The sequence below is a fragment of the Anabrus simplex genome, chromosome 7 (assembly GCF_040414725.1).
Source record: "Anabrus simplex isolate iqAnaSimp1 chromosome 7, ASM4041472v1, whole genome shotgun sequence".
NCBI classification, from domain to species: Eukaryota; Metazoa; Arthropoda; class Insecta; order Orthoptera; family Tettigoniidae; genus Anabrus; species Anabrus simplex.
In genome coordinates, this window is record NC_090271.1 from 128,069,607 (window position 1) to 128,082,256 (window position 12,650).

Below are 12,650 nucleotides of genomic sequence, written 5' to 3' on the forward strand. Positions count from 1 at the left end.
TATCTTGCCAAAAGTTGGTGTGCCATCATCACCTTGGACATTGTTGCTTTCGATACCCTTAACAAACTGGTGGTATTTGATACACCTGCTTGTATTCGGGAGATACTGGGATCGAACCCCACTGTCGGCAGCCATGACGATTATATTACGCGGTTTCCAATTTTTACACCAGGAAAATTCAAGGGCTCTGTCTTAATGAAGGCCATGGTCTCCTCTTTCCCACTTCAAGCCATTCCCTACCCATCGTCTCCATAAAACCTATTTGTGTCGGTGTGACTTTAAAAAATCTGCATATCTGCTCCTACTAACCGTTGCCCAGTAATCTTCCCTTAAATAAATCCTTGCAGTAATTTCTTGTATATGAAATTACTTTATAGAAATGCTTATAATTGACTTTAAAATGATGGAACATTCCAATTCTCCCACTTCATTAATCAACTTCGTGCTTACATAGACTACTATTACTGCTTTCTTCAGTTCTGTAATATTATTAGCCTACACTAGTACTTGGAGTGTCAGCCGATGTGGCAGATTCCCCTATATAGGATACAAGAACAATACCCTCGAATAATCATTTATGATTGTAACAGTGATCAGGACAATTGAAATGCGGATAGGAACCACCCACTAACGCACAATTTACGTACAAGGTAAGGTAGTTTTGCAATCACAGTTTATCTGGTGGAGGGGGGCGGGGTTCCGCGATCGTTTTGCTTGACCTCAGTTCCATCTCATCATAGAATACGTCTGTAATTTTGGAGCTGTGCTTCGATCCTCGAGCGTTACAAAAACATGAAAGTTTAAAAATCGAAATCATTTCTAGACAACTCATGTGAAAGCAGTGTTTAATAATTTTGTAGGGAAAAAGGGACAATATAGGCTACCCAGCAACACGAGTCTGACCTCCGTTTAACGTCTTCGGGTGATACAATGGTGCCGCAATCTTGGGGTACTAAAATCAACATGCCACGCAATCAAAAATTAGTGTACTGTAGCTACAGTATGATGAGTTGTAGGACGTCGTGTCAGCGGGAAATCGGGCTGTAAATATCGTACGATATCGGCATGTAAAAGAACTCTTGTGACACATTTGGTATTTACGCGATGAATTAAAATCCAACTATAGATCGTCTAACAGATACCCATTTCTCAACAATCTACTGGAATGAACTATAACGTCGAAACTGAAACGCATTCAGCCTTTCAAGACTTGTGCAATAAAGCCACTGAAATGTATTCCTTGAAGCCAGGTAAATATATAGGGGCTGCCTGACCGAGGCGGTAAATGCTTGCTCGGTTCACCCGGAAGGACGTGGGTTCGACTCCCCGTCAGGAAGTAGAAAAATTTAAGAAAGGAGATTGCCAGGTTAATTACTGGGGGCGAAGGCGGCCGGGCGTCGAGCTAACCACTCTACCCCACTAAGTGCCGAGGTTATAGATAGTGGAAGCCTTTACCTTCCACCACTCCCAGGGCCTTCATGGCCTGCACGGAGGTGACTTTGCTTTGCTAGGTAATTATATACATCTGGGTTCGATTCCCCGTCAGGAAGTCGAAAAATTTAAGAAACGAGATTTCCAGGTTAATTCCTGGGGGCAAAGGCGGCCGGACGTCGAGCTAACCACTCTACCCCACTAAGTGCCGAGGTTACAGATGGTGGAAGCCTTTACCTTCCACCACTCCCAGGGCCTTCATGGCCTGCACGGAGATGACTTTGCTTTGCTAGGTAATTATATACATCTGGTGTCAAATTCAGCATTATTGGCGCCTCGATATTAAAGGGTGCAATGGTATCATTTGTGATATATTCAACCGTACAAAAGTTCCTCAAGATTGTATACTTTAATTTGCTGTGTTTGTATACTCAGTTCATTATTTGAACATTACGCAATCCAGGATGCTCAATTTCGCTATATTGAATGCCTACTGAGAATCGGTTCTTTGCAACAGTTACACGTTCATTTTATGGAACGTTTCTTTAGTTACCACTCAGTTAGTTCAATATATATACTGTATTATTTCCTCGTCCAGCTTTATCTACAAATTCTCAACTAACATATTTACCTCGGAGATTTCTCGTACTGTAAGGTATACTTTCTGAGGGAGAGCTCTCGTACGTACAACTGTCACTAACAAAATTGTATGTCATTTCTTCTTTCTTTTTTCAGATATGCCTGTTGTGACGCTGAAGATGGGGTCTAGTCTTAATCCAGACGATATCAAAGAAGGTGATGACGTCTACTTTGAGTGTAACATACGAGCCAATCCCAAAGCCTACAAGTTATCTTGGTTCCATGATGTAAGTATACTAGTCTGCATTCCTTATCCGCATGAATGTATTTGTGTAACTAATATACTCACATCCATATTACTGAGTGATCCGTACAAAATGGGTTGTTTTAAAAATAGGAGATTTGTACATATTGCACGGATTTCGGTGATTTTTATTCTAAATTACATTGAAAGTATGAAGTTTGTACCTGAGTAATTATAATTATTTTTCTTTTGCAAGCTAATAACACCATTGATGTCAGCTTAGTCCATACATTAGCCCCACAGCTTTCCCCTCTCTATTTTCATGTCGAAATCCATTATACTACACAAAAGGCATACCGAAGAGAATATGATGCACACATTGCTCCGAAGAGAGATACAAACTTGCCCTTAGTTAGGAAGTTGGAAACAACAGGTTACTTGGTAAGTGATCCTGGGAACCATCTCACGCCTCGTTTGCACGTCAAATGAGTCTCTCGTCCTAATGCAATGTTTCCTTGCTGACTGAATAATTTCATAGACATTATGGCCTCTGAGATCGCCCGACCTCACGTCACCACATGTTTCTTGTTTATCGTAATTGGTCAAGAAGAACTGACGATTTGAATAAGAATGTTATCAACGAAATCAACAATTTAAACCCAGAGGCATTGCAACAAATTTCCAGATTTTTCCTTTTCTGCTCTTTCGGCTCTACGTCGTACTAACATATTTAAGGTTTTCGGCGATGAAAGGATGAGAAAGGGATAGGATTCGGAAGGTAGCAGTCGTGGCCTTAATTAAGCTACAGCCCCAGAATTTCCCCGGTGTGAAAATGGGAAACCACGGAAAACCACATGCAGGGTTTGCTACCGTGTAATTCGAACCTACTATCACCCAAATCCAAGCTCACGGCTATGCCAGAAGCATGAAATTACAAGTACGGTTGTGTCTACAGGCAGAAGGAGGTTATTTTCAGCCTATACTGTAAGGTTAAAGTATCCAGGAGATACTGTGTGTTTAAAAACGTATTGCGGGATTGTAGCCATTGCCAAAGAGAAATGAGACAGTACTAAACACCATTACTTTTAAATTAATCGCTCTACATTTTTTAAGCGGGCGCCGCGGTGTAGGTATAGCGTGCCAGCCTGTTACACGTAGGCCCCAGGTCCTATTTTCGGTCAGGTCAGGGATTTTTACCTGGATCTAAGGGCTGGATCGTAGTCCACTCATCCTACGTGAAAAATTCCAGGAATATTAATCGTTTCGGCCTGCTGTGGACCACGTTATTTCAATCGTTTGCACCGTTGAGCTTTAATTCTTCTCCAGTAATTACGCACTCGCTTTCTACATCGTCCACTTCTTTCTTGCCTGGTTTTAACTTTGACTTTTCTTCGAATCGCTGATATGTCCGGATTTTCTCGTGGAGAGGAGCACGTTCCTGGATGACTTCATGAGTCATCCCCATTTCTTGAGAGTTTTTTTTCAACTTCGTTGAACCAGGGTCCCATGGCTTCCTTGCTTCCAAAGTGTTATGTGGCCATAAAAATTAATCCTCCGTTTTCGAATGCTATCCGTTATCCTTTCCTCAAACAGGTTCATTTCGTTTTATGTCATCTCACATACTTACACTTTTCCCTGATTGGTACTAGGATTACCGGGCGAGTTGGCGGTGCGGTTAGGAGCGCGCAGCTGTGAGCTCGCATTCGAGAGATAATGGGTTCAAACCCACTGTCGGCAGCCCTGAAGATTGTTTTCCGTGGATTCTCATTTTTACACCAGGAAAATACTGGGGCTATACCTTAATTAAAGCCATGGCCACTTCCTTCCCATTCCTAGGCCTTTCCTGTCCCATCGTCGCCAGAAGATATATCTGTGTCGGTGCGACTTAAAGCAAAATATTAGGTACTAGGATCATTCTCAGGATTTACCATTCTTTTGCTTCTAACTTTTCTAACAGACCCTTCCTATTCAACTGAAGGCATTCTTCTGCATATAGGGCCTCTGAATGAATGATTAAATAATAATTCCCAAGCCTTGCGTTGATGGACATTGATATCTCGTTGCAGATACTCTATCTCTAGTTAGCTGGTATGCCACTTCTTGATGCTAGATGTGAATGCTTCTTTCTCAGAGTTGTTATGCACCTACTATCCACTCGCCTATTTAAACTTTACTTCCCGTTTGATTTACCCCTATTTCACAAATAAAATTCTAGGAATTCGCTTTTATTGTTATTATTATGCGTGAATGGTCCCTTTATTTATGATTTTGTTTGCGGAGGATCCAAGATGCTTTCATCTGTTCACTAAAAATCCTTTTCCTTTCTTCCATCCAGTCGGTACCTGCTCCTTTTGGTCTGGAGTTACTTCTGTGGATTTCCGGGATTGGAGGCGGTACCCTTCTTCCGTGAGTCTTGGTCCTAAAATTTTCCTCATGATTTTTTGTTCTCCTTTTAGGATATTTTCGAGCTCGCCCTTTTTATGAAGCGTTAGTTTCCGCTGCATATGAAGCCTCAGGTTTGATTACAGTATTGTAATGTTTGATCTTAACGTGGAGAGACATACATTTGCTGTAAATTTCTTTTGTTCTCCCATATGCTCTTATGAGTTTTGGACACGGTTCTCTTGGGTTATTTTTCCTTTTCCGGTTAGTTCGAAGATTTTTCCCAAGTATTTCAAGTGAGGGATACTCTCGATTTGTCCGTATTTTGTATTGAGACTATTGACGTCTGGATTTTAACAGAAAAATTCAATTTCAATTGGCACATTCTGGGAGAATTTCAACTTGCTTTAACGCTGACTTCATCGCTGGGCAAAAGGGCCAGGTCATCCGCGAAGGCTAAGCTTGAAATTTCAAGCTTGTATTTTTGTGTCGCAATGTTTATTGGGTTCCAGCTCTTTTGCGCTTTCAGTTCTTTTCCCATTTCCTCATCACCTTATCTAGGACGACGTTAAAGAGGAGGGGTGACAATCCATCTCCTTGCCGGATACCAGTTTTTATCATGAATTCATCTGAGATTTCTCCCATGAACTTCACACTTGACTTCGTGTCAGTGAAGGACTGTTTGGTCAAGTTTAGCGTGTTTGAGTCTAGTTCCTATTCTTTCAGGATACTGAACAGAGATTGACGATCAATTGAATCATAAGCCTTCTTGAAATCTACGAAGGTACAGATGATTGGGAGGATTCTGAGCTCCCTGAATTTTAAAACGGTTTCTAGTTTGAATTTCTGTTCACTGCACGGTTTGTTTGCACAGTTTGATATTCACCAATCTTATGCTCGAGTTGTTCTTTGTATTCTATTCGTCAGGAATGCAGAGAAACGTTTGTAGCCGACTTCAAGGCTGGAGAGAGATTCCCCTATAGTTTTTGACTTGACTTTTGTCTCCTTTTTTGTGAAAATGATGAATCAGGACACATTTCCAGTCTTCGGGGAGTTTGTCGCTTTTTCAGGCTTTCTGTATGATTTCTGTAAGTTCTTTGAGTGAAATTGGACCAAGATTCCTAAGGAATTCTGTGAGAATGCCGTCTCTTCCTGAGGTTTTGATATTCTTTAGTCGTTTAATTTGGCCCTGGATTTATTCCTGGTTTGGTGGAGATTATTCTGGGTGAGTGAAACTGGATGCTTCTTCAAGAAGTCTTTCAGTGGGTTCGGGGCAGTTAAGAAGTTCTGAGAAGTATCGTGCAAGTTCTTGGCAGTTTTCTTTATTAGTAGGCGCCAATTATCCGTCTTGTTTCCTGGAACATAAGTTCTTTGGAATGTATCCTCGAATTCTTTCTGTGAAAATTCTGTATAAATCCCTTGTATTATGATTTCTAAAGTTTTCTTCAATTGAGTTCAGTTGTTCTTTCAGGTGATTTCTTTTTTTTCCTTGTCTGATGGTTTTGGATACTTTTCTTCTGGTCTCATAAAATTCTTATTGAGTTTCCTGGGATTTTCTACTGTTGAACTCCTGAAATGCAGATGGTCTTATCGCTAGGGCTTGCTCGCATGTGGAATTCCACCAGGAGTGTTTTGTATTCCTTTTTAAGGGTACCATTTGTCGTGTCTTATGTATGACATGGTGTGGAATTCTTGTCATGTTTTCGCTGGTTGATTTTGCATGTTTCTTTTAGTTCGGTAACAGGAATCATTTTCATGTCAAATTTCTGTTGTTGGATTTCCTTGGGGTGGTATTTTCTGGGAGTAAATTTTACTTTAACTCTTGTCAAACAGTGATCAGAGTTTATGTTTGCTCCTCTTCTCACTTGTACATCGTGTACCTCTTTCTGTAGCGGATATGAGATAGCTACATGATCAATCTGAAATTCGCCAATGGATTCAGTGGGGGACCTTCAGGTTTTCTGTTTCTTGGGATGTTTCCTGAGGGATGTGGATATGATTTTAAGGTTACACAGTTGACATAGTTCAATGAGTCTTGAACCGTTTTTGTTGGCAAATTTGTGCGCCGGGTAGAGTCTGACGGTTTTCCTATATTCCTTTTCTCGGACGATTTGTGCATTGAAGTCGCCTAAGAGAATTCTGACGTCATCCTTTGGAATTTTGTTCAAGTTGGTTCCAAAATTTGTCCATGTTTTGGGGTTCTTCTTGTTGTCTATATTAGCATGGGCGTGTGCATTTATTAATGTATATTTTTTATTGGCACACTGAATCCTTGTGGTTATTAGGCGATTGTCGGTGGAGTTTACTTCTTTTACCGAGTTCAGTATACTTTTTGTACTACGAAGCTCTGTTTTACTCTTTAATATACGATAATTTCCATAATCTAAGGTGGCATCATCAGTAAATCGAGTTTCCTGCAGGGCAGGATAAGAATTTTTGCCGATCAAGTTCTGTGACTAAATATAGTCATTTTACTGGTTGAATCAAAGTGACATCGTAGTCAAGGTCAACAGCAAGTATAGGATAGTACTACAGCAATTGTCGATTTCAATGCGAGAGTTGGAATAGAACTGAAGGATACGAAAGGGTGATTGGTACATGTGGGAAAGATATGGAAGCTAATAGGAATGGGAAGCGTTTGCTGGACTTCGTAGTATGGGTTTAGCAGTTGCGAATGCATTTTTAATTAAGCATAAGGCTATTCACCGCTGCACGTAGTATGGTAGGGATACTAGAATCAAAATAGACTATATACTAACCGACTTCTAATTCAGGAAATCTATTAGGAATTTACAGGTTTTCCGGGGATTTTTCGGTGATACAGACCACTGTCTGTTCTGTAGTGAACTAAGTATCTCTGGGCTTAGGATAGAGAAAGTTAAATCTGTTTAAAAACGAATAAGTGTAGAAAATCTCCAGGACGAGGAAATTAGACAGAAGTACACGGATGGTTAGTGAGAAGTTCCGAACAGTGGACAGCAAGCAGGTTCAGGATATAGAAAGAGAACGGGTGGCATACAAAAATGCTGTAGTAGAAACAGCAAGGATATGCCTGGGAACTGTGTGTAGGGAGAAAGCGAACATATTGGTGGAATAATAAAGTGAGAGAAACGTGTAAACTTAAAAAGAAAGCTTAGGACATGGGCTGATGTAAGCAGGAAAGAAATAGAGTGAAACAAATTTTGCTGAATCCAAAAAGAAGTCGTGAGAAGATTTTGGTAATAATTTGTAAAGGATAAGTCAAGCAGCATGAAAACCTTTCTGGACAGTAATTAAAGGATCTTAGAAAGGGAGGGAAAAAGGAAATTAACAGTGTTTCGGGTAATTCAGGTGAACTCATAATAGATCCAAGGGAATCACTGGACAGGTGGAGAGAATATTTTGAAAATCTTCTCAACATAAATGGAAATCTTTATGGTGGTGTCGCGAACAATCGATCTCATGGGGAGCAGGAAAATGGTGTTGGTGAAATTACGCTTGAGGAAGTGGGAAGGTGGTAAATAAGACACATCGTCATAAAGCAGCAGGAATAGATGAAACTAGACCTGAAATGGTGAAGTATAGCGGGAAAGCAGGTGTGAAATAGCTTCATAGAGTAATAAGACTAGCATGGAGGGATGGTGAGATACCTTCATATTGGACAAAAGCAATAATTTCACTTATCTCTAAGCAAGGGAACAGGAATGATTGCAACAACTGTATCTCATTGATTAGTACACCAGGCAAAATATTCACTGGCATATTGAAAGGGAGGGTGCGATCAATGATTGAGAGGAAGTTGGATGGAAACCAGTGTGGTTTCGGACCGCAGAGGGGCTGTCAGGTTCAGATTTTCAGTATGCACCAGGTAATACCCATAGAAAAATGCTGCGAGAGGAATATACTCTTATGATTATGTTTCGTAGATCTAGAGAAAGCATAGGACAGGGTACCGAGGGAAAAGGTTTTCGCCATACTAGGGGACGATGGGATTATGGGTAAATTATTAAAAGCAATCAAAGGCATTTATGTTGACAATTGGAATGTAATGAGAATTGATGGTAAAATGAGTTCTTGGTTCAGGGTACTTACAGGGGTTAGACAAGGCTGTAATCTTTCACCTTTGTTGTTCATAGTTAACATGGATCACCTGCTGAAAGGTATAAAGTGGCAGGAAGGGATTCGGTTAGGTGGAAATGTAGTAAGCAGTCTAGCCTACGCTGACGACTTGGTCTTAATGGCAGATTGTGCCGAAAGCCTGCAGTCCAACATCTCGGAACTTGGAAATAGGTGCAATGAGTGTGGTATGAAAATTAGCCTTTCGAAGACTAAGAATGATGTCAATAGGTAAGAAGCCAAAGAGAACTTAATGTCAGATTGGTGATACAAAGCCGGAACAGGTAGATAAGTTCTAGTATTTAGGATGTGTGTTCTCCCATAGTAAGTGAGATTGAATTAAGGTGCTGTAAAAAAATGCAGTGAACTTGCAGTTGAGATCAACAGTATTCTGTAAGAAGGAAGTCAGCTCCCGTACGACACTATCTTTACATCGGTCTGTTCTCAGACCAACTTTGCATTACGGGATCGAAAGCGTGGTGCTGGTAAAACCAGATGAGCTCTATAAAGAAACTGAAGTAATAGACGGTATTAATGATCACGAAGCTGTCTTTGTCGTAGTTAAAAATAAATATCATAGAAACCAACGTCTTAAAAATAGGTCTATTAGGCAGTGTCTAATGGCTGATGAAGCAGGCATGAGGGAGTTTAAAAGAAGTAACTATGATCGGTGGAAACAATAAATAAAAATGTAAACAGCCTCTGTAATCGGCTTAAAGCAAATATTGACGAATGTAAAAACAGCTTTCTACCTTTAAAGGTGGTAAAGAATGGTAAATACCTACTATATTATAATAAAGAAGTAAAGAGACTAAGAAGGAAGTGCAGGTTGGAAAGAGATAGAGTTAGAAATGCCTATGGAAGTAAGAAAAATTTGAAGGAACTTACTAGGAAACTGAATCTAGCAAAGAAGTCAGCTAAGGAAAACATGATGGCAAGCATAATTGGCAGTCATACAAGATTTTTGAACAATGGAAGGGTATGTATAATTACTTTAGGGCAGAAACAGGTTCCGAAAAGGACACTCCAGGAATCGTTAATGAACAAGGGGAGTGTGTATGGGAGGATCTTCAAAAGGCAGAAGTATTCAGTTAGCAGTATGTAAAGATTGTTGGTTATAAGGAGAATGTCCAGATAGAGGAGGTGACTAATGCTAAAGATGTATTAAAATTGCCTGTGATAACAATGAGATTTACAACAAGATACAACAGTTGAAAACTAGAAAAGCGACTGGAATTGATAAGATTTCTGGGGATATACTAAAGACAAAGGGTTGGTTTATAGTACCCTATCTAAAGTACTTATTTGATTATTGTTTGCATGAAGGAGCTATACCAGATGAATGGAGAGTTGCTATAGTAGCCCCTGTGTACAAAGGAAAGGGTGATAGACATAAAGCTGACAATTACAGGCCAGTAAGTTTAACATGCGGTGCGTGAAATCTTTGGAAAAGCATTCTTTCTCATTATATTATACCTGTTTGCGAAATCAATAACTGGTTCGATAGAAGACAGTTCGGGTTTAGGAAAGGTTATTCCACTGAAGCTAAGCTTGTAGGATACCAGAAAGATTTAGTATATATTTAATTCAGGAGGTCAAACGGACTGTATCGTGATTGACCTGTATAAGGCATTTCATAGAGTGGAACATGGGAGACAACTGGCAAAAATGAGTGAAATTGGACTAGACCAAAGAATGACTGAATGTGTGGCTATATTTCTAGAAAATAGATCTCAGAGAATTAGAGCAGGCAAAGCTTATCTGACCCTGTAATAATTAAGAGAGGAATTCCTCAATGCTGTATTATTGCAACTTTATGCTTTCTTATACCTGGGTATATATAAATAATACGAGTAATGAAGTGAAATCATCTGGTGTCATTAAAAGTAGGAAAGATCACAATATGAAGTAAAAGTTGGAATTCAAGAGGACAAATTGGGGCAAATATTCGTTTATAGGACGGGGAGTTAGGGATTGGAGTAACTTTCCAATTTCTTTGAAATCATTCAAGAAAAGGCTAGGGGATGGACGGACGGATGGATGGATGGATACCTTGACATTCATAATCTCAGGGCTGTTTCTCCTGGAGATTGCAACATGATCAATTTGGAAATCTCCGAGAGCTTGGACGGGAGAACGCCATGTCATTTGCTTTCTGGGTAGATGGCGAAAGTGGGTCGACATGACCTGCAGGTTGTGATTTTCGCAAATGGACACCAGTCTTTTGCCGTTGGGATTGGTTCTTTTGTGAGCAGGGTAATTTCCTATAACTTTCTTGTACTTCTGTTCACGACCTAGTTGGGCATTGAAGTCACCCAAAAGAAGCTTGACATGGTGTTTGGGGATTTTGTTTAATTTTTCATCCAGTAGGTCCCAGAAATTATCAACTTCGTCTGGATCAGACTTGTTCTTATCGTTTGTGGGAGCATGTGCGTTAACTAGGGCGTAGGTTTTGTTCGCGCATTTAATTGTGAGTATAGACAATCTGTCATTCACAGGTTCGAAATTTTCAACCGATTTAAGGATCTTAGTTCTAACAGCAAACGCGGTTCCAAACATCACAGCTCCATTGAGGATTCCTCTTTGCGCTTTGCTCTTGAAAAATCGGTAGCCTTCGGATTCAAAAATCTCTTCATCTGGGTACCTTGTTTCCTGTAGGGCCATTATGGATATCTGATTTTCGTGAAGAGCTTTGGTGAGGGTTTTCAGCTTGCCAGTTTGTGTAAGTGAATTTATGTTGAAAGTTGCTAGAAAGGTTTTAGATTTTGGCCTGAGCTTTTGACTCTTCGGGGTACACCGAGACGCTCCGACTCGTCTCTTGCATGATGTCGAGTCTTCCCCAGAATCCGAATGAGACTCGTGCGCCGTGGTGTTCACGACGAGGGATTTATCCGAAGATTTACCCCCTGGGGTATGTTTCTTGAAATGTTGTGCCATCATGCTTTTTGACTTGACTTTGCTTTGGACGGGTACTCATCCTTTTACAACTAGGGTTGTTAGCCCTAGAGGTTGCCTCAAGATGTTTTCTGGTTTCTGGTCATTTACCAGTCTTCGCCGTAACCCTGGCAAGGGACCAGTTTTTTTTTCACGGTGGTATTTTATTTCCCTACTACCCTCTGACTCTGCTGGTGGCAGAGCCAGCGAGCTTCCCCAATTCCAATGGGACGCGCCCGATGGAGGTAACCGGTAAATCCCCACACGGGATTATTATTATTATTATTATTATTATTATTATTATTATTATTATTATTATTGTTGTTGTTATTATTATTATTGTAAATTAATCTTTTTCATGCTACTAATTGTTATAGGCATTCAAATTTGGCATGGTGAGTGGAAATCTGTTTCGAGATATTGTATTCGCATCAGTGAAATTTTTTACCGGGACAACGTTTATGTTCGTGTAATGTCTGGGCATGTCTGCGTTCATGCTAAGGACGGAGTATTGTTGGAATGGTCTTTTATCTGCTCTAATATTTTTTATAGTATGAGTATATGGCACTGAAAGTTATATGGTTGTTACGGGAATATGATCTCAAATACAATGTGACAGGCAGGTACATTATAATGTACTCCTGCGTCCTCGTCATTCAGTTGTAATGTATGGGAATGTGTTCTTGACTGTTGTCTTCATTGTTTCAGGGCCAAGAATTGCACCACAATGTAACAGCTGGTCTGATCCTCAGTGACCAGAGTCTCGTTCTCCAGGGAGTTACTCGCCATTCTGCCGGAGACTACACTTGCTTAGCCGCAAACCCTGAAGGCAAAGGATCCAGCAATCCAGTGGCGCTTAGAGTCATGTGTGAGTAGCCTTTTAAAACCCAAGTTTGTCATATACATCAGGACTACATAGACCGCAACGTCAATATATCACTAATCAAACAGTACTTCAATATTTTTTAAATTGTTCACCGTGACC

At 40.3% G+C, this 12,650-nt stretch overlaps 1 protein-coding gene across 1 annotated transcript in view; it reads left to right on the forward strand.

The window, feature by feature from the left end:
• LOC136876965 (nephrin) overlaps nt 1-12,650 on the forward strand; it is a 1,454,397-nt gene that overhangs the window by 1,063,504 nt on the left and 378,243 nt on the right. Inside the window, exons 8-9 of the mRNA XM_067150735.2 lie at nt 2,167-2,297; nt 12,374-12,533. Of these exons, the coding sequence (XP_067006836.2) occupies nt 2,167-2,297; nt 12,374-12,533 (291 nt within the window). The remainder of the gene's footprint in view (nt 1-2,166; nt 2,298-12,373; nt 12,534-12,650) is intronic.